The sequence below is a fragment of the Drosophila rhopaloa genome, unplaced genomic scaffold (assembly GCF_018152115.1).
Source record: "Drosophila rhopaloa isolate 14029-0021.01 unplaced genomic scaffold, ASM1815211v1 contig_115, whole genome shotgun sequence".
In the NCBI taxonomy this organism is placed as follows: domain Eukaryota; kingdom Metazoa; phylum Arthropoda; class Insecta; order Diptera; family Drosophilidae; genus Drosophila; species Drosophila rhopaloa.
Genome location: NW_025334990.1, coordinates 311330 through 336162, shown reverse-complemented (window position 1 = coordinate 336162; position 24833 = coordinate 311330). Strand labels below are relative to the sequence as shown.

At 47.1% G+C, this 24833-nt stretch overlaps 6 protein-coding genes across 8 annotated transcripts; 4 read left to right on the top strand and 2 right to left on the bottom strand.

Annotated features, from left to right (window-relative positions):
* The first annotated feature begins 18 nt into the window (after positions 1–18).
* LOC108041947 (VWFA and cache domain-containing protein CG16868) lies at positions 19–5464 on the top strand. 2 transcript variants are annotated; one of them, XM_017120020.2, is made up of 6 exons: positions 19–236; positions 297–625; positions 687–1449; positions 1508–2182; positions 2237–2818; positions 2886–5464. In XM_017120020.2, exons 2-6 carry the CDS (start codon positions 359–361, stop codon positions 4952–4954), a joined length of 4356 nt encoding a protein of 1451 aa, XP_016975509.2. In that variant the 5' UTR covers positions 19–236; positions 297–358; the 3' UTR covers positions 4955–5464. The 2 variants fall into 2 exon arrangements, with proteins under 2 accessions (XP_016975509.2, XP_016975508.2); XM_017120019.2 differs by having other exon boundaries at positions 19–239.
* A 403-nt stretch (positions 5465–5867) lies between these two features.
* Positions 5868–8471, top strand: LOC108041938 (phosphate carrier protein, mitochondrial). Of its 2 annotated transcripts, none has more exons than XM_017120005.2 (4): positions 5868–6002; positions 6575–6780; positions 7368–8132; positions 8193–8471. In XM_017120005.2, the coding sequence occupies exons 2-4, from the start codon at positions 6588–6590 to the stop codon at positions 8357–8359; spliced, it is 1125 nt and encodes a 374-aa protein (XP_016975494.1). In that variant the 5' UTR covers positions 5868–6002; positions 6575–6587; the 3' UTR covers positions 8360–8471. The 2 variants fall into 2 exon arrangements, with proteins under 2 accessions (XP_016975494.1, XP_016975495.1); XM_017120006.2 differs by having other exon boundaries at positions 5871–6002; positions 6578–6780.
* Positions 8472–8891: 420 nt separating this feature from the next.
* Positions 8892–11706, top strand: LOC108041948 (ATP-dependent RNA helicase DDX24). The gene is made up of 5 exons (XM_017120021.2): positions 8892–10407; positions 10472–10591; positions 10649–11101; positions 11154–11337; positions 11399–11706. The coding sequence occupies exons 1-5, from the start codon at positions 8973–8975 to the stop codon at positions 11655–11657; spliced, it is 2451 nt and encodes an 816-aa protein (XP_016975510.2). The 5' UTR covers positions 8892–8972; the 3' UTR covers positions 11658–11706.
* Positions 11650–13191, bottom strand: LOC108041949 (sister chromatid cohesion protein DCC1). The gene is made up of 3 exons (XM_017120022.2): positions 13082–13191; positions 11877–13016; positions 11650–11822 (listed from the first exon to the last, which is right to left on the bottom strand). The coding sequence occupies exons 1-3, from the start codon at positions 13117–13119 to the stop codon at positions 11723–11725; spliced, it is 1278 nt and encodes a 425-aa protein (XP_016975511.1). The 5' UTR covers positions 13120–13191; the 3' UTR covers positions 11650–11722.
* A 485-nt stretch (positions 13192–13676) lies between these two features.
* On the top strand, positions 13677–16446 carry LOC108041950 (putative sodium-dependent multivitamin transporter). The gene is made up of 2 exons (XM_017120023.2): positions 13677–14898; positions 14958–16446. The coding sequence occupies exons 1-2, from the start codon at positions 13917–13919 to the stop codon at positions 15737–15739; spliced, it is 1764 nt and encodes a 587-aa protein (XP_016975512.2). The 5' UTR covers positions 13677–13916; the 3' UTR covers positions 15740–16446.
* Positions 16447–17170: 724 nt separating this feature from the next.
* LOC108043084 (phospholipid-transporting ATPase ABCA1) lies at positions 17171–24787 on the bottom strand. Its single transcript, XM_044461011.1, has 10 exons — positions 24558–24787; positions 23980–24487; positions 22778–23926; positions 22175–22727; positions 20526–21482; positions 20287–20448; positions 20103–20217; positions 19861–20046; positions 18505–19413; positions 17171–17625 (listed from the first exon to the last, which is right to left on the bottom strand). The coding sequence occupies exons 1-10, from the start codon at positions 24782–24784 to the stop codon at positions 17445–17447; spliced, it is 4947 nt and encodes a 1648-aa protein (XP_044316946.1). The 5' UTR covers positions 24785–24787; the 3' UTR covers positions 17171–17444.
* Positions 24788–24833: the final 46 nt, after the last annotated feature.

The window sequence follows — 24833 nt, the reverse complement described above, 5'->3', positions numbered from 1 at the left end:
CCATTAAGCACTAAACAAGGCACGGTCACACTTCGAACGGAATGTAAAGAAAAACTACAAAAATTTGACAATTTTTTTTATTTATTTAGCTAAAGCATTATAATGCAAGGACCTAAGTGTTAATTATGTGTTGTCCCAGTGTCTGCGAGCAATATGCGCGTGCTTGTCATGCCTAACACTAGCGAACCAGCAAATTATATGTGACGAAATTCCATAAACAATTCAGCGTGCGCTCGGTGGTAATATAGAAATCCGGAGGAATGAACCCCCCACTCAACCCTTTCCCTGCCTTCCAGACATGCGGTAAACTGCCTATTATGCGCCAGTGGCCACGGAGCCCACAGGAAACCCAAAAACCATGTGGCCCAGCTGCCGCCTCCACGCCGCGCTGCTCATCCTGGCAGTGCTGGCGTGCCCAACTAGCAGTCAACAAGTTCCTCTGGCCTTAGCCAACTTAACTAGCAACCAAGTGCCTACTGATCCTGGCTTCATGCCCCTGCAGCAGTCGCCAGCGAGCGCCTTTTTCGTGAACCACAACCAGCAGAATGCCATGCAGTTGCGGCACAGCATGGAGGGGAAGCTGCGCAACATTCGCAACATGGAGATGAGGGTGGCCAAGATTCAGGTGGGTGTTATCTATTCTTATGCGTTGGTAAAGTCAGATTTCAAATCCCCAATCCTTGCAGGAAATCTTCGACTCGATGCACCTTAGCAGCTCCAATGGAGTGCCTCCCGCTCGCCAAGTCCCGACAAACGACAGCAACAACCAGCCCAATCCCCAGCTGGAGAGGGATTTGCAGTTGTTCAGCAGTCGTCTGAGCAAGAAGCTGCAGAAGGCAACCCACTTGGTTCTGGAACTGCGCGAACTCTTTCTCTACAACCTCACCAAGGTCAGGCAATACAGCTACGACGACGAGGATGAGGAGTCGGAAAGCGAACTGGACCTGGAGATGGAGTTGGAAGATCTGCATGCCAGGAACACGGCTTCACCATCCACCGAGCATATGCCACTCTACTTAAATAGCCAAATCGAGAACTGCCAGCCTGACTACGAAGCCGAAGTTGAGTACGGCTCTTCGTCGACCCAATCAATTCATTACAACAAACAGCAGATCCAAATCCTTAATTATCTGAAATCGGATGATGCACGCGCCCCCTTCTTGAATGAAAATAATGCGCGTTACCTGGCTGTCAATGGGTACATATCTAATCAATTGGTTCAACTTAAACGCAGGCTTAGTCGCAGTGATGCGGAAAACTCGAGTAGCAAGCCTAGCAGCGGCAACCACTTCAAGCATATCTACTTTCTGTCCAATTCGGATGGATCCTCCGCTAGCCTGCACTTCCGTAAGCTTTACGTGTCGGCCATTAAACAGAAATTTGTGCTCTTTCTCATCGATGTGGGATCCGCTCTGAATGCGGAGTTGTTTGACCTGACAAAAAGCTTTGGTAAATATATTTACTTTTATTGTAATTCATATAAATATTTTAATACACTTATTTGCAGTTCATGAGATGCTCCAGCTGCTGGAGGATACGGATAAAGTTTCGTTGGTTACCGTTTCGAGTGAAGCAAACTTCATGTCCCTGGATGCCTCGTCCGCCGAGGCTAGCCACGGAATTTACAGTGCTACTCGGGCCCACAAGGAGGAGATACTAAACTACATCAACAACCTGAGCCGGGCACAAGCTTTTACGAATCACTCTTTGGGATTTGAGTATGCCTTCGGGTTGCTCCATCGACTGCAGCAATCGGGAATGATTAACACGGCAGAGCAACCAGTGGAATTTGTCTATGTTACGCGTGGTCTTCTGACTAATTTATCTGATGCGATGGCAGTTCTACGGGTGGTGGCAGAGGGTCAACGACGGCTCAGGGCTCCAGTGATCATCAACACATGCGCCGTGGTACTGGATGAAAAACGGATTATGTACGAAAAGCAATTCCTTAACGATGTGGCCACCCAGAATTACACCAAGTACGAGATTGATGTGGCCAATTGGTGGCCAAGTGGGCAGCTGGCATCTCAGATGGCTGGTCGCTTCTTTGTGCTTAGCAAAATGCACGCCGAGACGTCGCTTCCGCAGACAAGTGCGCGGATCTTTGGGCAGCTCTTTCAAGAGCGATATTTGAGCGACACACTGGAGGTGCATCCTCCGGTAGTCGACGCAGAAAGCGGAGGTAAGTTTTAAAGGATTTAACGTATTCACATACTAAATGTTCTCATTCTTGCAGATGTTCTCGTCTCTATCACACATGCAGTTCCATCATATGGGGTTGTGGGCGTAAACTTGTACCTGGCAGATCTGCTAGAGGATCTGCTTAACTATCCCAGTGCTGTATCTAGTGCCAAGCAGGGCAGTGGCTATGCATTTCTCCTGGATCGCTCAACAGGAAACACGCTAGCCCACCCGGCCTTTCCTCGGCCACTCATTCAGCGTGAGACTTCATACCCGGTAAACATCGCTTACCTGGAAAACGCCACGGACTTTTCTAGCCTCATACGGGAGCGTCTACTGCATGAGGAGAGCGGCAACGCCACCACGGATGTCTACGTGGGCAGCCAAAGGCTTCAGCGTACCTACCACTGGCAGTCTGTTCTAGGGATTTATGTACTGTGCCTGGTTAGCAGTGGAGGTGATACCCTGCGCAATATTTCCTCCACGCAACGATTTAACCTGAAGGACACCGTGTCCAACTACGAGCCTGGCTACTACGGGGAGAGCATGGACTTGCTGTACCATCGTTTGGACCTCAATCAGGGCGGCAGCGTCCAACCCAAGATCTGTCGCTACTTCAGGCAAATGGCCACAATGGGTATGTTTTATAGATAGCGATAGGGGACTTTAAAATATATTTAAATGTCCACCTTATTTTCTTGCAGATGCTCCCACTTTGTTCCTCAGTGCTGCCGCCTTCGAGTCTCCGTTCGGATTCCTGCACAACAATAGGCCTCGAACCCAACTGCGGCATGTGGAGTCAATAATGGCCTATCTTCGCGACTCCAGTGGCCTTCTGGCCAATATGGGGCTGCGTCCCAGCATACGGCATGAGGTGAGTGTGCTCTACCAGGCGATGCAGCAGTTACGACGGCGGCACCAGGATGCAAGAGGATCATTGCGTAGCTACATCATCCGACGGTACATGGCCAGTGTGAGTGGCGTGCTGCAGCTGTACCCAGGATGCCTACTTAGCAGTAGCTACGATCCAACTCGGAGACCTTGGTTTCGACAGGCAATGGCCCAGCCTGGCAAGATTGTAAGCACAGCTCCGTATTTGGATGCAGGAGGAGCGGGATACATTATTACCATTGCACACACCATCTTTGAGGGCAAGGCCCATGCGCTGCACTCCGTCCAGCAGGACAGACCAGTGGCAGTGGTGGCTCTGGACGTTCCTTATGCCTTCTACTATCGTCTGATCCTGGAAGGCACTCCGATCTGCCAGTTGCCGCATATGAAGTGTCTGCTGTTCGAGCACGAAGGATATCTGCTGGCCCATCCCAGCATGTTGCAACCCGCCACGCCCACAAGAAATCAGCGGCGTCCACACGAGCACCTCACGCACAAGGAATCGTACTTGGCCAACGACGTGCTCAATCACGGCCAATTGGTAAGGAAACTGGGCTGTGCCAGTTATCAAAACCGTACTCTGCAGCGTTACTACGCATTCAACACATCACTAACCACCATCCTGGGCAACGTAGTGCACGGCGAACGAACCAAGTACGCGATTGCTCTGATACGGGGTAGCAACCTCTTTGCTGCCGTACTTAACTCCAGTTGCGATGGCGGAGCCTTTTGTCCATGCAGCACAATTGACCGGGAGTGCCTCAACTGCAAGCGAATGGATCAAACGGACTGCGAGTGCCCATGTGAGTGTCCCATGGTGGGGGACAGCAGCTCGCCATCCTCTCTCGTCTACTTTGCCAATTACACGCAACAGTTCCCCTACTGTCCTCCACCAAGTGAGCATTTTATTGCACTGCCACCGACCACACAGCTACTCAGTGCCCTGCCCAGTTGTCCCGGATCTGCAGGCACCTGTGAAACGTACTCCACGCAACGGGAATGCCTCGGAGTTATGGGCTGCGAATGGTGTCAGCAGGATGTAGACGGAAACAGTTTTTCCACCGCCTTCTGTTCGTCGCAGGCAAGCTGCTTCAATGGAGTGCTTGCATCCCTCACGCCCTATGGCGAACTGGACGAGCTGGAACTGCTGGCTGCTCACAATCCACAGAGGGAGCAGCACGCCTACTCCGCCTTTGGGCCGCTGGGAGGAGCCATTGTGGTGCTCGCCATGGTAATAGGGTTTGCCATTTACTGCTACAGGCACAATCTGGATGCCCAGACGCAGGAACAATTCTATGTGGATTCGGTGCAGGAGGAGAACTACGGTCTTCCGTTGTCCCGATTCAACTTTGACGATTGCAAGGCGCATGATGAACCGCCTCTAGGTGGAGGCTATGACCACGCATCTGCACAACGGCAGCTCATGCATCCGGCGGATATCTCGCCGTACCATGTTTCCAGCGGCAGTAGCTACCGCCGGCCTCCCAACGGGGAGTCGGACCATGGCTACAGCACGATGACGCCGCACGAGGACAGCTCCGACCAGCAATGCTTCACGCTGGCGGAACCTCTCCTGCTGCACGACAAGCGGCACAGCAAGTCGGACACCATGTCCATATCCACCTCCATATCGAGTCCCACGAATCGGCAGCAGTCCTCCACGCAGCCCAACACGCATCCGTACTTGAGTAATCAGCCGACCTCGAAGACGGAGCGCTACAAGCAGGTGCAGGCGACGCCCTCGCCATGTCGCGGACCGCCAGCAGGTGTGGGTGGTGTCTACGGGCAGACCACGTTGCCCCTCGAGGGGGATGAGTCCCGGCCACACTACATCCTGGCTCCCGTCACGGTGCACCGGCATATGGAAACTGCCGAATCGTAGTCCACATAGCGTTGTTAAGTTTTAGAGCGTAAGATGTCCGCTTGTTTGCCAATTTAGTTATGTAAGTTTCCAAACGGGCAGTTCAACTGCCGCCAGTCCAGATTGAGGGTCCGCATTCCAGACATGCTATGGCCTTAGGCAGCTCGCGATGGACTCCAGTTCCGGCCCATCTGTATCTATTAGGGCCTCTGAGTACGGGTCTAACACCAACTATTAAGTGATGACATTGTTTCTGCCATTTTTGATCGATGTATTGTATTGTATTTTAGTGTAATTTATTGCAAAAAGTATTACTATATTATGTGCACCTATATACTTCCGATATTTTTAGCATTTATTTTATAAGCACCAACAACAGAAATGTACTTACTTGTCTGATTGTAAGATACTACGTCGTATACCGTTTTTTGTAATAGATCCTAAGTACACAAAGTTACTAACTACCGATTTTAGTACTACACATCTATAATAGCAATGTACGTTTCAAATAAAATGTTTAAATTTTGCAAGAAATCACAAGATCTTAACCTTGATCCAGAGCGATCCGATGAATCGATTGAGTTGCCAACTTCTCGTCCTCCGATCAGCTGGCCGAACGTTAATGAATTTATTTTTACACATATACAGTTTATAAGCAAGGCAGACGCTGCTCAATGGGCAATTTCTCAGCTGGTGGTAGTGGCCAAAAACTGCCAATTTAAAAATAACAATGTCTGGCTAGGGGTTGTCAGGTGCTTTTTAAAGGAAATATATTCGAAGCTGACTAAAAGACTGTTTAATTACATAGTTTTCCTATTGTATTTGTATATTCGTTTTTTACCCGATACTAAACCGTTAGCAACCGGTTCGTTTTGGACACACTTGACAACCCTGAACAGAAGCTGCTAGCTCTCACTTTTCCATTGCAGCCATTGCATTTGGTTTTCTGGTCTGGCGCACGACGAACGTTGTTTTGGGTCCCAACATTTCAGCCCAACAACAACTCTATACTTCAACCATATTTCTGGTCTATCTGCACTTCACTTCCTTCGATCCCCTGCACTATAAAGTGAGTGATCCGTTTCGTTTACCTTAAACCGTTTTGTTCGCAAATGTTTTCGAAATTTTTACAAAGTGATCTGATACGTACTGAGAGGGAACTATTACGCAATGCATAAAAAGTATTTGGCGAACAAGAAAAAACAATAGTTATGTAAAAATCATTGCATCTATAAAATCTTAATTTGAGAATAAGGGATATTGTTTGGGAATCTAAGTGCAACTATAAGCAAGCACTATTTAAAAGCAGAAACATTTGATTTACTAAAGAGGATATGATACAAAAATAACGGTCTATTATAAACGTTAATGTTATTTTGAGTGGTAGATTTTAATGAATAAGGCAGGCATTACAAAGCTAATAGAAAATTCACAAAAAAAACTATATATTATTTTTGGCTTATGAACTTTGAACAAAAGATTTGCATAAGTATTAAATAAACATTTGTTTATTCAATATGAAGAGGATACTAAGATACACCTAAATATATTTTTTAGAGGTAGATGTTTTTGAAACCAATTCGGTTACATCATGACCTTAACCTTAATGCTTTTTAAATTCTTGAATCTTTTGTTTTCTAGAAGAGAAGGCACCATGTTTAAGTCCCTCTTCGATGCCGCGCAGAACTCAACGTTCAAGTCGCCATTCACCAGCGTCAACTGCCAGGCTGCCACGCCTGCCTCCGCCCCCACATCCTCCGCTGTGGTGACCCCCGCCCTCAAGGATGTCACTCCACGCCAGTTGACCCCCAACCACAACATCGCCGCCGCTGCTGCTATCGAGGGTGGTAAGTAGAATGACGACCTGGAAAATTCCTCATCGGTCCAATTATTTAAATATATACTAAGCATTGAGGAAGACCAACTTAAGTTCGAACATGAAGTTATATTTATGATATTAAAGTTCGGTTGTGGATCGTTTCCGATTTATTCATTCTCTACGAACAAAATACAAACATTTTCATTCCAAAATACCCATTTAATACCCAAGCAGATTGTATTAATTTTTTCTGTTTTTTGGCTGACCACAAATAAATGATTAAACTAAACTTTTAAAAGATTGGGTTGGTAGACCGTAAAATTAAATTAGCAAAAAGAAATAAAATTGGAATACTGCAGTTGCTTACCAATTTTAAAAATGTTTTTAAGTTATTACAAAAATAATCAAAAAAAAACTAGAGCTTAAGAAAATCATTAAATATATTTAATATTATATTATTTCCAGGCTTTTTTTTAAAGAAAGCCGAAGACCCAAGTTGTTGTTTTATGTATTTGAATACATTAAGATCCATATCATTTCCTTAACTTAAACATATTTTCTGTAACTGAAAAACCAGATTAATCAATTTCTGTGTCCTATTCTGATACACCCCAGACTCCTGCGAATTCGGCTCCAACCACTACTTCCTGCTGTGCGGCCTGGGCGGCATCATCTCGTGCGGCTCCACACACACCATGGTGGTGCCGCTGGACTTGGTCAAGTGTCGCCTGCAGGTGGACCCGGCCAAATACAAGAGCGTGTTCACCGGCTTCCGCATAAGTATGGCGGAGGAGGGCGTCCGAGGACTGGCCAAGGGCTGGGCCCCCACCTTCATCGGATACTCGATGCAGGGTCTGTGCAAGTTCGGCCTGTACGAGGTCTTCAAGAAGATCTACGGCGATGCTATCGGCGAGGAGAACGCATTCCTGTACAGAACCGGACTCTACCTGGCCGCCTCGGCCTCCGCCGAATTCTTTGCCGACATCGCACTGGCGCCCATGGAGGCGGCCAAGGTCAAGATCCAGACCACGCCCGGATTCGCCAAGACGCTGCGCGAGGCCCTGCCCAAGATGACTGCCCAGGAGGGCGTGACCGCCTTCTACAAGGGCCTGGTGCCACTCTGGATGCGCCAGATCCCATACACCATGATGAAGTTCGCCTGCTTTGAGCGGACGCTGGAGCTGCTCTACAAGTACGTGGTGCCCAAGCCCCGTGCCGATTGCACCAAGGGCGAGCAGCTGGTGGTGACCTTCGCCGCCGGCTACATCGCCGGCGTGTTCTGCGCCATTGTCTCGCATCCTGCGGACACAGTGGTCTCCAAGCTGAACCAGGCCAAGGGAGCCTCCGCTTTGGACGTGGCCAAGCAGCTGGGTTGGTCTGGTGAGTAATGGCTTCGGGATTGCCTGTGGCTTTTTCATCTCAAAGTCTTTCTTATTTCAGGACTCTGGGGCGGTCTGGTGCCCAGGATCGTGATGATCGGCACACTGACTGCCGCCCAGTGGTTCATCTACGACGCCGTCAAGGTGGCCCTGCGCATGCCACGCCCACCACCACCAGAAATGCCCGAGTCGCTGAAAAAGAAGCTGGGCGTGACTGGCGAGCAGTAATCCAACTACAAGCCAACTGTTTTTTAATTTAGAGCGAGCAGAATGTTAAACGAATTCAACTTGATTTGTATAGATAAACCACACAATAAATAAAAACCACACAAAAACGGAATGCTCTTTGAATTAATGATAACTGGAAGTCTGAAAATACGATCTTATTCGTATTATATAGAATGCATTAGAATTTTTAAATTCGAAAAAAAATTGATTCAAAACAATTGAATTTATTTATGGGTAAAAACTTAAATATAAATGGAACCTTTTTTATTCACTCTACGTTTTTAATTATTGCACACCGAAATAAAAAATACGAATCTTTTGTGCATTTATTTTAAACAATAATTTGTAATAAAAAAACTAAGTGAATTGGTAAAAAAATGCATTCTAAATTTTAAATTTTTAAAATAATTTTAAAGTGGAGGCGAATTTAACATTCAAATAACCGCCAAAGCTCGAGCTTGTAGTTCGGCATTGTGCAACACTGAAGAGCTGGTACTGCCCAACACCGAACAGCTGTGCATGTCAACAAACAGTGGCAAGAAGAAGCAGCACTAAACACGCGGTCGGCGGGCTGCAGTTAAATTCAACTTTTAAATAATTAAATACTCTAACTATGGTCCAGAATAAACAGAAAACCGCTAAGTTACCAAAGCCCCCAAAGGCAGTGAAAAGCGCTGCCAAGGAGGATGGAGTTTCCAAGGCAGAAAGCTGGCAAAAGGTCAAAATCAAGGGCCACGTGATATCCGATGATTGTGGAGGCTACGAGGGGTTAATTGGTCTGGAGGTCCTCAAAGATTACGATGCAAGCCTGGTTAAGTCCACGCAGAAAAGAGTTAGTTCCCGGAATCCCCCTAGGGAGCGCAAGCTAAAGAAGAAAAAGAGGAAGGTGTCCAAAAGCGGAGAGGAGGACTCCAGCGAGAGTTCCAGTGAATCGGAAAGCGAGGATGAAGTGGTGGCCACTGCCAAGGCCAGTAAAAAAGCTCGTCTAGCCGAGAGGCATGCCCAAAAAATGCAGAAACTACGTGAGAAACGAGAGAAGCGAAAGGAGCTTCGCAAACAGAAAAAATCAAAGGGCAATGAAAACGATAACAGCGAGGATTCCAATGAAGAATATGCGGCAGATCGTTTTGCACTGCTCAGACCACCCCCTTCGGATGATAAAGAAGATATTGCCGAGACGGAAGATTCGGAGAACCAACAGGAATCCAGTGACGAGGAGGCTCCACAACTAGTACCAATCCCCACAGTGGAAGCGGAAGATGTCTCCGCCTGGAACGGCCTGGGAGTGCCTGCTCCCATCCTGCGTGCCCTCGGCGAACAGGGCTTCAAGACACCCACTCAAATCCAGGCTTTGACTCTACCCGCTGCCATCCACGGCAAAAAGGATATCCTCGGAGCAGCGGAGACGGGCAGCGGAAAGACCCTGGCCTTTGGCATTCCTATGCTGGCCGGAATCTTGGAGCTGATGCAAAGGAACGTCCTTTCTGGCATACGAAAGGCGCCCAAGGTGAAGGGACAGCAGCCCGAACCAGCGGCCGATGAACACGAGTTGACGCCTCCGCCGGAAGAACTAGATCATGTTTCCGGAGCCAGTGATGAGGAAAGCGATGCCGAGGATCATGCTCAGCGCAAGCAGACCCCCTTGTACGGCTTGGTGCTCACACCCACCAGGGAGTTGGCTGTACAGGTCAAGAATCATCTCGTATCGGCTGCCAAGTACACGGGCATTCGAGTAGCAGCCATTTTTGGTGGCCTTGCCGTAGCGAAACAGGAACGAGTTCTACGACAGTGCCCAGAAATCGTTGTGGCCACACCTGGTCGTCTCTGGGAGCTTTACGCCCAGGGCAACCACCATCTGGGCAAGATTGAGGATGTCAGCTTCCTGGTCATCGACGAAACGGATCGCATGGTGGAGAAGGGGCACTTTGAAGAACTCAGGAGTCTACTTAAAGTTCTTAACTCGGACGAACAAAAGAAGCATCAGCGGCAGAACTTTGTTTATTCGGCTACGCTGACATTGGTTCATGACCTTCCCGATCACATGCAAAGTATGTTACTTGAAAACTCCATTATTCGTAAAAGTGATATTAATATCATATTGTTAATTTTCAGAGCGCAATATAGGCAAACGACCCAAGTTTGTGAAGCAAACAGTAGATCAGAAAATTGAGAGCCTCATCGAGGAGCTAGGCATTTCCCAACCCAAGATTGTGGACATAACGAGCACACAGCGTAAGTATTCCAAGTCAAACTAATGGTATAGGCCCAATTTACAATGTTGCATTGCAGAAACCGCCCAAACATTGACCGAGAGCCGTCTGCTGTGCCCAATCGATCATAAGGATTTCCATCTTTACTACTTTATTCAGCGCCATCCCGGTCGCACCATTGTCTTCTGCAATTCCATCGACTGTGTCAAGCGACTGGCCACGCTGTTCGGCCTGCTGGACTGCAATCCTCTGCCCATCCATGCCAATATGATCCAGAAACAGCGCCTGAAGAATTTAGAACGATTCCGTGACAGTCCCACTGGTTTGCTGATAGCCACTGATGTGGCGGCGCGAGGCCTGGACATCCCGAATGTGGAGCATGTGATTCACTACCAAGTTCCGCGTACCAGTGAGAACTACGTCCACAGATCGGGACGCACAGCCCGAGCTAATAAGCACGGCATAACCGTCATGTTCATGGAGCCGGGCGAGGTAAAAAGCTATGTGAAGCTGTACAAAACACTGGAAAGAAGTGAGTGATTTTGCAAAACGTAAGACTTTTTACATAAAACAAATCATTTCAGCTGAGGATCTGCCGCTTTTTCCCATCTCGGAGCGATTCCTCGCCGCTGTCAGGGAACGCGTAAATCTTGCGCGGGACTTAGACAAGGAGGAACTGAAACTTAAGCGCGTTCAGAGCGAGCGCGGCTGGATGAAGAAGCATGCCGAAGAAATGGACATGATCATCGATGGCTACAACGATGAATCGTAAGACCAATAAACAAGGCACATTTTTTTAATAACTACAGTTCATAATTTTTAAATATAGTGGCAGTGACCAGGACGAGGATCCCTTTGTCATAGAGCGAAGGCGCAATCGTTTGCGAGTGGAGACAGTAAGAGCCCAGCTTAATAGTCTTCTGGCCCAACCAATCTTCCCCAGAGGATTCAGCTTCAAGTATCCCAACAGTGAGGCAACCCAGTTGGCCACAAGCCACACCCAAAGTGCCGTGGAGACCATGAAGGCGGCCATAGAAGAGCAGAAGCAGGCCAAAAAGGATCGTAACAAACGCAAAAGAAATGCCTAGGACAAACTAAAACTATTTTTATTAAATAAAGGATAAAATAGTTAAAACATTTAGGAATGATTCGCTCAATGCTTTGAGACAAAGTATCGCACACCGCCATCTGTTAATGAACGGGCATGCTTGGCCAGCAACGTGGATACGGACAAGGTGGGGGTGGTAAAGCATCTGGAATTGGAAGGGAAACTTAAAAAACAAACCTCTTGGCTAATTTAAACTTACTCTATGTATGGCTCCATTTCCTCCATAGTCCATCTTTGCTTGGTTTTAAACAAGGCCTTCATGCGATCATTGATGTTGGTGGGCAGCTGCTCCTCGGCCAGCGAACGGATGCAAGGCTGAGCTCCCTCCTTGTCGCAGATACCCAGACCACGAAGATACTTTAACTGGCAGGACATGCCCTCGGGTAACGCCTCCTGCCATGTGCGCATAAATTCCTCGTTGCGGAATCGCAAGCCTGGCTGAAGAATGTTCTGTGCCACAATTCTGGCAACCAGTGATTCATTGTACTCAAACTTTCCCGGACAACGTTCGCTGGGAGTGGTATAAAGGTCGAAGAGCCCGGCCACAACAGCCTCAGGAGCGATGCCCTGCAAGGCATCGATGGTTTCGTCCCTCTCCACTTCGTCCAGAGCCCAGGAGTTCTCGCTGATCACTCCCAGCATCAGGCTAATGATGCGGTACTCGTATTCGTACTCCATCACGCGCATCCGTCCGTCCAGCTCCATGGCTCGATAGTGGTTCAATCCCTCCATGAACTGTGCCCTGCTGCACTGCACTGTGTCCAGGAGTTGGGACAAGGTGAAGAGCAGCTTTTGCTCGACGCAGAATTCGTTTTCCGGGCCCGAATAGCGAGTCAGGTGCAGAAGCTCCCCAAGCTTGCGAAAGCGCGGCTTTATCTCGCGGCACTCGAAGTACTCATGGAACACCTTGAGCACCCGTCGCTGCTCTAGCGTCCGCGGAACCTCCAGCTCGTCCTCCGTGCTGTCGTTAAGGCTCCGCTCCAGGGACGCGTTCGCGTTGCCAGTGCGCGGACTCTTCAGTGGCGAAGTGCTGGTGGCGGCGGCGAACTTAAGGTCCTGCACTAGAAGCAGGCTGTTGGAGATCTCGGCACCCTTCACGTCGTAGGTTCGCTCGTCAGTGCAGAGCACCACCTTCTCATTCTGGCCGCCCTTGAAGTGGAGCGTCTGGCCATCCCGGATCTGTTCCAGCATGTGCCCGTCCAGCTCGAGGAGCCGCAGGTTGTCGGAGTCGACGTCCGCCGAGGGGAAGTACAGAGCCTGGGTGAGTTGGGTCAGTTGGCGCTCGTCCAGTTTGGCGTGTTTCACTATGGCCTTTACGTCCTCCGGCGTGCGTACGTAGCTAATAAATGAAGTACGCCAAATCAGGGGTAAGAAGTTCTTTGGAATGAAAGCAGGGGCACTTACAGCTGCGGAGTATTCTCATCCACCTCCATGAACTCCATTTTTCTGGATGTAAACAAAAACCAATTGACAAAAACAGTGAGCGGGAAAATTAAATGTGACCATAGCGGCACGTCGTTGCCACAACGCTTGAATATATTAAAGGTATTCCGCGCCTGTTTTACTGAGATATTGAAAACTGAGATATTAGCCTTAACCGATGATTTTAACAAATACTTAGTTATGTTCACATAGTTATATTTATGTAGTAAATTCTTTTTATTTTTAATTTTAAATTAAATTACGTTTTTAGTTTTCACATAATATCCGCTTTGGTGCTCTGTTGTTATATTATATATTTTATGATTTATTTATAAAACTGGAATTAAATTTATTGCCAATGGAAGTCGAATAGAAATCTATCCTTTAATGTAATCTCTGGCATTTTGGTTGAATTTTAAAACACCGTCCCCAAATCCGTCGGAGTTTTCTGTGACACCCCTGAACATAACCAAGTCTGGCAGCCCACAAATGTTACCGTATTTAAGTATTGTTGATGTGCTGGTATATTTAAACACAACGGGCAAGGTAACTCTCGCCCTGCAGCTGATCAGTTATTTAACGGCCGAAGCTTTCGCTAGAACGTTTCGTATTCCAGCGGAGTGATTTCGAAAGCACGCGTGTGTTGTTTTTGCCCGTTGCCCTGCACTTGCGCTCACTTTAGAAAACGCTGACTGCGGGAAAGGTCATTGTGTCGGGCGGTCAATCGCTGGTTGTGACGTTTGTGAAAAATCAATTCAGTCGGTGACGGACGTCGACCTCCGTTCTGTGATAAGCGGAGAGCCCTAGTATCATCAACATGCCCGTGGGAACGTTCGACGCCTGGGATACGGCTGTCCTGATCAGCATCCTGGTCATATCGGCCCTGATCGGCATCTACTACCGCTACACGGGCGGCAAGCAGAAGACCACGCAGGAGTACCTGATGGCGGACCAGAGCATGACCACCTTTCCAGTCTCCTTCAGCCTGATGGCCAGCTTTATGTCCGCCATTTCCCTGATGGGGGTGTCCAACGAGTCCTACGAGTTCGGCACAATGTTCTGCGTAATCAACATTGCTTACGTGCTGAGCACGCCCATTGCCGCCTACCTCTTCCTGCCGGTGTTCTACAGGATGCGGACCACCAGCGTGTACGAGTACCTGGAGCGGCGCTTCGGCCAGGCCACCCGGCTGTCGGCCTCGCTCGCCTTCACCGTGCAAATGATTCTTTACATGGGCATTGCCCTCTATGCTCCGGCTCTCGCCTTGGAGGCTGTGACTGGTATTCCACGGTCATGGGCCATCGTAGTCATCGGACTGGTGTGCACTTTTTACTCCACTCTGGGCGGCCTTAAGGCAGTGCTCATTACGGATGTGTTTCAGTCCTTCCTCATGTTTGCTGCCATCTATGCGGTGATTTTTGTCTCGGCCATAAAAGCAGGAGGATTCGCGGCCATCTGGGAGGTGGCGGTGGAGCGAGGCCGTGTGCAGTTCGATGACTTCTCCTTGGATCCCACCGCTAGGCACACTTGGTGGTCACTCATCATTGGCGGCATGGTCACCTACCTTTCTCTCTACGGTGTCAATCAGACACAAGTCCAGCGGCTGCTGAGTGTCCGCAATTTGAAAAGCGCTCAGTCGGCGCTTTGGTGGAACTTGCCTATCCTAGGAATGCTTAGCTTCAGCACCATCTTCAGTGGTCTGGCTATATTCTACTACTATCGCGACTGTGATCCGGTGCTAGAAGGACGCATCGAGAAGCGGGATCAGGTTATGCCGCTGTTCGCACTGGACACTATGGGTGAGTTTTGGGGAAATCCCTGAAAACTTTGTCTTATTTGTGTTTTTTTTTCCTGGTAGGTCAATACCCTGGATTGTGCGGTCTCTTTGTGTCTGGGATATTCTCCGCCAGTCTCTCTACGATTTCGTCGGCTGTTACCTCACTCTCGGCAGTAACGCTGGAGGATTACCTGAAGCCATTGTACAAGACGATATTTAAGCGTACGCTCGTCGACTCCAAGTCTACGTTGCCCACAAAAGTTGTGGCCTGCATCTTTGGCCTGCTCTGCATCGGGCTGGCGTTTGTGGCAGGCTCCCTTGGTGGAGTCCTTCAGGCCTCGCTCACCATTTTCGGAGTTGTGGGCGGCCCGCTTCTGGCCGTCTTCACCCTGGGCGTCTGCACTACCCGCACCAATCAACGTGGTGTGCTGCTAGGGTTCCTTGCTTCACTGATGGTGTCGTTCTGGATGGGTTTTGGCGGACCAAAACCAAAGCCCGTTACCCTGGATTTCAGCACGTCTGGCTGTAGCAATGCCACCGCACTCTTAGCACATGCCATTGAACTCAACGCTAATAGCAGTCCAGTGGTCATCGAACCGCACTATTTCTGGTTATATCGAATTTCCTATTTGTGGTTAAGTGTGATCGGCTTTCTTATCGCTGTGGTGGTCGGTTATGGCAGTAGTATTGTGCTGGCGCACTTTGGAAAGGCAGAAAACACAGAAATCTACTTGGACAAGTATCAGAAGCAACTGGACTACGACCTATTCGCACCCGTGTTGTCTCGTCGCTGGCGGCGTCAAGCAGAACAACGAAACAATTTGGCTCAGGACGAAACGCTCACCAAGCTCACTCAGCAGTAGTTCCGACCGGTTAAAATTTAGAGTAATTTATTTATTAACAAAAAAGAAGTTCCAGGAGGCGTCGGCTATACAAACACGGTATAAGCTTAGTCCTGTTACAGATGTCGTACCTAAAAGTGCATAACTATGTGACCTTTTTGTATACCTGTGTGAACAAAACTTGCATACAGAGCGACCAAAACAGAGTCTTCCATATACATATAAACAACGATAATTATTAGTTACTAGCCGTGTTGCAAATGTTCACAAGCTGGTCATTAAGTGACCTCGTAGGAATAGTGAAATGTTTTTACAATTATATCTAAAAAGAATCATTTTACCTCAGCAGACTTTTGAAAGCGACAATAATTACTTTGAATCGTGTTGGCCGATTACTTTTCCATGTGGGGCATTGGCAGCCACGATGCCTTACATAAATTATTGATTTAATTATATACTTAATTTTATTGCGATATTTATATTCCTACCTTTTAAACTTAATTTAATGTGTTTACTCAGTTATTCGATATTTACACAAATGCCATCATCTTTCATATACATAATAAAGCGCTAGGTCAGGGTTTTATATATACGCTACAGTGAGCACCCCTATAAATAGCTACTAATTATTTAAAGCATTAATTAAAGCATGGCCCAACATTGTGAATTGTGTTTACTTATATACCTCTAGATTACGCAAATATACTATAGAAACATTTACACATGTATGTCTGTCGTGTCACAATCAATTTATATGTATGTTATATGCAAGCATTTGTAAAAACAAACGGCTGACCATTAAAAAAACAACTGTTCTACAAAATGTGATTGAAAAAGCAGGCGTTTTTGTTTTGGAAACATGAAGCTCGGATTTTAGAATGACTTTGAGGGGCTTTTATTTATGCTTCCCAGAAATCACGGCGAGCTGAGAATTTGCTTCGATAAGCAAATTCGTACGCTATCAGCTAACAAGGGTGTCCAAGGCTCTCCCCACATTGCGTACTCGATGAAAAATCTATTTTGGAACGAATCGCATAACTTTGTGCGCTTACCTTTGCCAATTGACTATTGCGCCATGCGGGCACAAAGTCTAATTGAGGGTAGGAGACAACAAATTGCTTAAAATTGGAAAAGGCATGGGTCATTAAATGGGTTTGTCTGTAAACAAACGCCAATTAAAATATGTCGAAACATCGTTAATAGAACTTGCCCACGGTTGTCTTGTTTGTGGAAAGTTTTCTGATCGAGAGTTCAAAGTACCAATAGAATCGGATGACACACATTTTTGGCTAACTTTCTGACGAAAGAACACAAAGCGACGGAAAATAATAGTTAGACTCTGAGCGACTTCTGTTTACTCTTGGTTACCAACTGGTTTTATTTTATAATACGAGCTTACTTGTAGGTTAAAAACACCACTTTTTTGTTAAATATTTATTCGTACGCAAATCTACAAAATATATTCATAAATTTTCACTAGTTGCTCCCGTAAAAGAGTATCAATAATCCGAAAATGACGGCTGATGACTTGGTAAATTCGCTTGATTTATTTTTTCTCTTTTTGCAACTCCAACTGATTAATTATGCGATTTGTTAGCATTTGGTAGCCAAAGCTTTCACAGATAAATACATATGTGACTATTTGAAGGCCCAGTCAGTACTATACGATAAGGTGCCATTCGGCAGGTTAATATAAGTTTTTATGATTCATAAAGGGATTGCTATTCTATTGATTGTGCTTCCTGACAAATTCCATGAACACATCTTCAAAAGTTGTATGACTGACAGAGTAGTACAAAATCTGCATTTCTGTTTTTAAGTTTTCCATGTAGTAAAATATTCCGGACCACTTGATTTTCTCTTTTGGAATGCAGAAGGTAATAATTCCCCGGTAGGCGTACTTCTCGCTGGGGGAAAAGAGAAGTGAAAATTGTTTGAAAGATAGCAGATGCCTTTTTTTTAAGTTTTATTAAAAATTACTCCTGCGACACGTAATGTCAGTTACAAATAATTATTTAATTGATTGCAACAGTACAGTCATAATCTTTGAAGCCAATAACAAACCCTAAAACTCGTTTTGTCCAACAAAGTTATTCCAAGTATGCCTTTAATCATATTTTGGTGGGACCTTAACATTTTGATAATAAATAAATTTGAGAAAGATCAGTTGATATTTTTCAAAGATCGAAGGAAAAATGTACACATTTTCTAGTCAACTATTTAAAAGGGTCTTAATTTTGTAGGCTGAAGGTAGATTTCTTTTTGAATTATTTTAGTTAAATATACTCTGTGACTTCGATTTTACTAAAGTGCGAACTCCATTTAAGACTATTTTATTCGTGTAATCGGAAAATTGCGGGAATTCCTGGAACAACGTATATGAAGATTATTGTTTATCTGTTAATATGCCATTGCAAAAAAAATAGTTCATTGGTGATGATTTACGTTAAATCTAACAAATATGAATAATAACAGTCATAGCAGCTCATTTAAAAATTCACACCTTTCATCCTTATTTTGAAAAGGGAACATTTTTACGTTTGCAAGAGAAATAGTATGAATTCGAGCATGATATCGGATGCAGGATATATTTATGTTTGTAGCTTAGACAGCTACTTTACATGTAGTCACCTAACATTTGCAATTATATTTTAAAACCAAAATAATTGCTACTGTAGAGCTGAGTTGTCGTATTTTAAAACAAACTATAACAACGATGATTATGTCTTAAATTGAACTCAAAGTTTTTCGTTGCTCCAAGATATTCCATAGAGATGAACACATACCTCACGCTGCTATAGGGATGATCCTTTTTGAAAACTTCCTCCAATCGTTGAAGCAGGATATCATAGTCCTCCCTGATGTCTGATTCGCTTGCGGCCTCTGCCACTGGTTCTAATTCTCTGATGGGTTCCGTCTTCCTGAATATTTCTGTTCGGGATCTACTAAGTCTATCCAAGTGCGCCACCGACCTCCGTAGAGAACCCAGCGTGCTTGCACTTTCAGTCTCACTTGAGTCAACCATGGTAATCCGTTCCCGTTCTTTCTTCACATGGTCCATTTCTGCTGCGGTGCCCACTTTCACCTTTACGAAGATGCCCTTGTCGAAGCGGTACTTGAGGCGCGCCAAGGATCCGTAGCAGAGCAACGAGCCGCGATCCATGATGCCCACATTGGTGCACAGAAACTCGCACTCCTCCATGCTGTGCGTGGTGAGCAGGATGGCCCGGCCGGCCTGTCGGATGCTTTCCAGGATCTGCCAGATATCGTACTTGGCATGCATGTCCACGCCGGCGGTGGGCTCATCGAGGCATATCAACGTCGGCGCCAGGGTGGCCATGGCAATCATCAGCTTCCGCTTGGTGCCGTTGCTGTAGGTGCTGATACGGTTATCTATGTGCTGGGTGAGTCCAAAGCAATCGCCCATCGTCGCCACCACTGCCCCGATGTGACTTCGTCGGAGGCCGTTCACCAGGCACCAGAAGCGCAACGTCTCCCTGCCAGTCATGTACGACGAGAGCATCTCTTCCCGCGGGCAGAAGCCCACGTGTCGCATGCCATCCTTAGGACGCTTCTTCAAGCTGTAGCCCTTGATGTGAATGCTGCCCACCGTGATCGCTTTCATGCCCACGATCATGTAAAAGGTGCTGGACTTTCCAGCACCATTCCGCCCAAGCAAGCCGAGGCACTCGAACCTGGAAAAAGAAAGTAAATATTATGGCACTTATCTTAAAAATTTCTCTAGTTCCATTCGTATCTTATGTAATAATCTGAAGCGATTTGGGATAAAGATTCTCGTAATCCTTACGCTGTGCAAGTTTATTACAAATTCGGCCACCCCCCTGTAAAGCCCACAAATCGCTACTATGGTATACGGTATGCTCGGTCAATATGTACCAACAATTTTCAAATCGAACCATTACCTTACAAGTTATTAGGAAATTAATCAGTGGTCACCACTCACACTAGGCACGGTAAAACCGTGCCGACCGCGGTTTTATACTGTACGTGTCGGCCTCTGTCGGAGTTCTACTGCTCCTCAGCCGGCAAAATCCTAACCTATGATCTTATAATAGGACTTTTTTTCAATAAATTTCTAGCAAAATATATTCCCCATGTTCCCTATTATGTGTTTCACTAACGGATTGAGGTCCAGCGTTAGAGATCGTACTGCCAACAAACTGCCGTAGCGCCTTGATACATTCTTTAGGATGAGGGGGAAGTGCGTATATTGTTTGGTAGTCAAGTAGGCCAATCTATGCCGGATTTGGTTCACTTCTATGTCCTCATTTTTGTGGTTTGGCTCTATTTTTTCGTTCTTGATGGATCTGCAAAGCAATTAGGAATCAGTCAGCATATCAAAGGTGATTGATCGTGTCTTTACTTAATGACGTAGTTAATTCGACGCGGAACCCATGAAAGAAGGACCAGGATCAGATACACTGTTCCGCTGATAATCAGATAATGAAATTCAGTCCAGCTGTAGGTATAGGAAATCACTTCCGTATTCGGTAAGCCGATGTTGTCAGGCACAGAATTCAACAAAAAGACAATAAAGACGATCTTACCAACTTTCATTTGAGGTTCGTAGACATTCAGGACCCTATCCATTTTTAAGATATCTTGCATGCCACAAAACAACGCATAGTGTGGATGAATCGTTAGCACGGTCTCGAGGATTCTGTAGCGCAAGTCGCCCCTCTTGGGATGGATAAACAATGCCAGAATGCCTGAAAATAAAATCTCCTTATAATATGTTGTAGAAATATGTAGTTCTACACTCTTGAATAATTAAACAAATGGTTACCTATCATGTTAATGTACAATATGATGGTGAACATCTTGCCCAAATCATTTGACAACTTGGACACCAGGTAGGAGAACGAAATGACGGCGAACCCGAAGGCGAGCAGTAGGATTGACACGGAGAGTGCCGATCCTGTGGTAAATCCAGCGACCACGATCAGAGGCATGACCATGGCGATAAAGAGCCAATAGTCCCAAAAGAGGTGCGACAGCCAGTAGGTTATCCGGCTCATGCCGCTGCTGAATTGCTGGTGCTGCACGGCACTCTGTCGCTCGATGACCGGCAGCACGGTGAAAATGGTGGTCGCCAGGACGAGGTATAGGAACACGAGCAGGGAGAACTCCACGGAGCTGTAACGGCTGAGGCCAGTCAGTGCCTGGGTGACCGTATCCTGGCACGGCTTATTAACAATCTCGATGTCAATCAGGGCCAGCTCCTGGCCAATGGCCGCATACACCAAGCCCAGGCAAAGCGCGGAGCCGTGCTCTAGGCCATTGTTTGACCAGGCGATAATTGAGTTGTCTTCGTTGTTGAAAGTGACGCCGGCCAACAAAGTCTGCTGCACCATCGTCTGATCCGACTCCATCTGCTCCAGGAGATAGTCGTCGAGGCGAGTGCCACCTGTGGTGCGAATGGTGGCTCCTCGACTCAAGGCGTACTGCCTGTAGCGCACGGCAAATATATTGTCGTCCCCAGGAGATTCGATCACAAACACCGCTCTGGGATAGGGGCTCAGATCCGTGACCGACAGCTCAAACAGGAGATGGCCGAATACAAATATGAAAAGTTCAAAGCAGACGACCAGCAGGCAGATGATGACCGGCATCGTGACAAGCAGGCAGAAGAGCTTCCAGTGGCGCCACGCGAAGAGGCGCTTTCTCTCCATGATGGCCCGCCACTGATTGCAGCACTTCACCCGACCATCGTCCTCGCGCACATCGAAGGAGGGGAAAAGATCTGCGGATCGCGAGAAACGAAACACATACATATGTATAAATTTCGTTGAAGGCGACCAACTAAATATATCATATTAAACAAAAAGGAATGCTACAGTCGAGAGCCACGACTATCAAATACCCGTTCCTCTGTTATCCAAACAAGTATGCCCTACAGATGGCGCTTCATGCAATTCTATTGGAGCGGCAAACAAATAAATGAAGCGCCATCTAGAGCTGACCTATGTATTTGACTATGTTGAACATAATTTCATAACTCCTGAAATAATTGTTCGACTTAGAAATGTTGTGTGTTGATAAATGTTGACCGAAAACCCTGGCTTGTATCAAGAATATATATACTTTATAGGGTCGGAAACGCTTCCTTCTACCGTTATTGGTAGAGTAAAAGAATATTAAAATTATTAGTTTTTACGATAACATGTTAAAGTACATAATACTCCAAAAAGCGATGGCAAAAATCATTTCACAGAATAATATAACTTTGTTATTACTGCAAAGGTATTTAAACTTTAGCTTTCGTTTTCGACGAAAAACTATTATTAACACAATGCAATGTTATAAAATCATAATAAAGGAGAGTAATACCATATGTAATACCTATGTAAATATGTACCTCTACTTCCTCCAACCAGTGAACTACACTTCAGAAAAAGACTAGCGATACAAAAGATTATAAGATAATACGCTTACTGATCAGAGACGACATGGGCGACACACGTGACATCGGGTTAATGGATTCAATCCGGTCCCGGTGCTCCCTCATCTCCTCTCCAATCCGCAGGAACACACTGCCCAGCGTGGGGGCGCACATGCTGAACTCCTTAAGCATCAGTTCATCCAGTGCCCCTTCCAGCTCCAGTAACAATCCCGCATATTCAGGCACATATTTGGTGGGCAGTTTGTAGCAAACGTAAATGCCGTATTCGCTGTGCAGATTGATCTCCGGAAGGCGTGTCTGCAGAAAGTCCGTCACCTCCTCCACCCAACAGTCATCCATCTTGGTGCAGATCAACAGGTAGAACGAGCCCGTGTCGGCCACCTGCGTGAGAAAGCCCGTTGTGCCGTAGCCAATCACCTGGCCGTCGCACAGGACCACAATCTGATCCGCCACCACCTCGGCCTCGTGAATGTTGTGGGTGGACATGATGATGCAGCGACCCTTCCGTTCCCGACGCAGCATGTCCCACATGTTGCGCCGCAGCAGAGGATCCAGACTGGTGCCGGGCTCGTCCAGGAGAAGAACCTGCAATTCGGAGGGAGTTAGACCAGGCGCTGGAGAGCTGAGGCTCGAACCTTCGAGTTGCCGCACAGGCTGCAGCACAGCAGGAGCATCCGCTTTATGCCGTTTGGGAGGCTCTCCACCTTGCTGTCGGCAAAGTCCTGCATGTGGCCGATCTCCAGATACTTATCCGCCTCTGCAGAGGCCTCCTTCCGGTTCATTCCCTTCAGCCGACAGTAGAACTTGAGGTGCCACCTGGCCTTGTACTTCTCGAACAGCAAATCCTGCTGCGGGCAGATACACATCGACTGACGCGCCTTCCTCCGCTCGGTGGCCAGGTCGAAGCCGTTGATGGTTACCTCGCCGAACGTGGGCTCGACGAAACCTGCCAGCAGCATAAAGATCGTCGACTTCCCCGAATCGTTGTGCCCCAGGAACACCGTAATGTTGTCTTGGTAAAAATTCAAATTTACATCACTAACCACTTCACGTCCGCTGTAGTCTTTTTTCAGGTTTCTGGCCCGGACAATGACTTTGAGCCCCGTCTTTGACTCCACTTGCCCCTCGAGATCCCGATGCCGGCCTCCGTATCGCTGCCGCCCTCTTCGCGGGCACCAGAAGGAGGGCTGAACGGGAAAGTACCACCTTCTGCTGCGAATACTCTTCAGTTTATCCACGTAGGCAAGGACAATCAGGCGCCACGAGCTGCCAAACAACATGAATATCAGGATGGTGCCCAAATTGATAAAGTCATTAGGATCGGTATGCTTAAAGAGTCTTTCCCAACGCATCCCCTTGTGGAGGTTCTCGTTTTCAATAAACTCTTGCAGTCCCATGGCCAACGAGCTGTTTAGGAAAAGGATGGCGAAAAAAGCCCGTGTTAAAGTGGGCCTATAGCCCATAATTAAGAGGCGCCAGGGCAGGCCGCCAAGCAGATGTACGATCAGGATGGCCACCTGAACCCCGAAGGTGTCCGAGAAGAAGGTTGAGATCATGAAAGCCGAGGACAAGACTTCAAAGTTGTAGACCAGGAAGAAAATCAGCACCAGAGTAGTGTCGCTCAGCGGATAGAAGCGCCACTTAAGCAGGATACCCATAAATAAGGTGGGAATGGACAGGAGGACGAAGCCCACCAGAAACCAGGACAGCCAGTATATCCATGCTCTCACGCCCAAAAGCTCCAGCAAGGCCCTCACATGTTGCTGCCGTTCCCTTACTATCATCTGAAAAATACTAGTCAGATATCACATAAGCCTGATTGGCTTGGAAGGCATACTTGGGCAAGATAGGCAGCGGATATGGTGAAGGGCACGAAGAGGATCCCGGCTAGAGTCACCCTGTTATCCGAAAACCTACCCTCCAAATGCTTGGGGATAGGGTAGTGTTGCAGGGTCACTTCTGGCAGGAGGGCGCTTTCGTTTTTAGCCCTGATTAACGCCTCGCTCAGTGCGGACTGCACATTTAAGAATCCCTCCTTTTGATAGTAATCTTTTTCCAGGTTTGAATGCTTGAACACGGCCTTGTTGTCCCAAATCAGCTTGGGATTGCTACGCATGTGAAGTGGGAACCGAAGAGCCACCGACACTTTGTCTGGAAGGGACCTAATCTCTCTAAAGCTGTCGTCAAACTCAATCCCCACGTATCCATATTTATTCTTATTTGTGATGGCAATATCCAGCTCATCGGCGCTGTAAAAGGCCTTGCTTTTTTTGGCTTTCAACTCATGGACCACATCCTCGATGACCCCCGCCAACACCAGATTCCCAGGAGAGTAGTAAATGCGCCTGGTTCGTTGCGAGTGTCAGGGTGGCATGGATTATTGTGGCATTCTGTAGGCAAGAAGCTTATACATACGGCACTTTGGTTGTAATATTGACGGGTGGGTGCCTTTTCTCCGACACCAACTGCGGCTCCCGGAACAGAGCCGTGGCCGAATAGATGAGGAACACCATGATGGGCCCTACAATGATAACCACGCTGGTGAGGGGATTGGCCAACTGGAATCGAGCCGTCTTGCAAATGACCAGCCACAACAAGCAGATGCTGCTCTGGGACTTCGCCGGCGAACCACCACTGGACATATTCGATTTTTGATGGATCTAACACGACGACACTTTAGAAATATAACAA

Bases quoted from the DNA above. Each gene is read 5' to 3' on its own strand.
- LOC108041949 (XM_017120022.2), bottom strand. From the start codon at position 13,119: ATGGAGTTCATGGAGGTGGATGAGAATACTCCGCAGCT. The intron at 13,017-13,081 runs GTAAGTGCCCCT...TTCATTTATTAG, and splicing joins GATGAGAATACTCCGCAGCT to CTACGTACGCACGCCGGAGG. The intron at 11,823-11,876 runs GTAAGTTTAAAT...TTCCAATTCCAG, and splicing joins GAAATGGAGCCATACATAGA to ATGCTTTACCACCCCCACCT.
- LOC108041938 (XM_017120005.2), top strand. From the start codon at position 6,588: ATGTTTAAGTCCCTCTTCGATGCCGCGCAGAACTCAACGTTCAAGTCG. The intron at 6,781-7,367 runs GTAAGTAGAATG...GATACACCCCAG, and splicing joins CGCTGCTGCTATCGAGGGTG to ACTCCTGCGAATTCGGCTCC. The intron at 8,133-8,192 runs GTGAGTAATGGC...TTCTTATTTCAG, and splicing joins CAAGCAGCTGGGTTGGTCTG to GACTCTGGGGCGGTCTGGTG.
- LOC108041947 (XM_017120020.2), top strand. From the start codon at position 359: ATGTGGCCCAGCTGCCGCCTCCACGCCGCGCTGCTCATCCTGGCAGTG. The intron at 2,183-2,236 runs GTAAGTTTTAAA...TCATTCTTGCAG, and splicing joins AGTCGACGCAGAAAGCGGAG to ATGTTCTCGTCTCTATCACA. The intron at 2,819-2,885 runs GTATGTTTTATA...ATTTTCTTGCAG, and splicing joins CAGGCAAATGGCCACAATGG to ATGCTCCCACTTTGTTCCTC.
- LOC108041950 (XM_017120023.2), top strand. From the start codon at position 13,917: ATGCCCGTGGGAACGTTCGACGCCTGGGATACGGCTGTCCTGATCAGC. The intron at 14,899-14,957 runs GTGAGTTTTGGG...TTTTCCTGGTAG, and splicing joins GTTCGCACTGGACACTATGG to GTCAATACCCTGGATTGTGC.
- LOC108041948 (XM_017120021.2), top strand. From the start codon at position 8,973: ATGGTCCAGAATAAACAGAAAACCGCTAAGTTACCAAAGCCCCCAAAG. The intron at 10,592-10,648 runs GTAAGTATTCCA...GTTGCATTGCAG, and splicing joins GGACATAACGAGCACACAGC to AAACCGCCCAAACATTGACC. The intron at 11,338-11,398 runs GTAAGACCAATA...TTTTAAATATAG, and splicing joins GATGGCTACAACGATGAATC to TGGCAGTGACCAGGACGAGG.
- LOC108043084 (XM_044461011.1), bottom strand. From the start codon at position 24,784: ATGTCCAGTGGTGGTTCGCCGGCGAAGTCCCAGAGCAGCATCTGCTTG. The intron at 21,483-22,174 runs GTAAGCGTATTA...CGCGATCCGCAG, and splicing joins GCCCATGTCGTCTCTGATCA to ATCTTTTCCCCTCCTTCGAT. The intron at 19,414-19,860 runs GTTAGTGAAACA...TTCTTTTTCCAG, and splicing joins CTAACGCTGGACCTCAATCC to GTTCGAGTGCCTCGGCTTGC.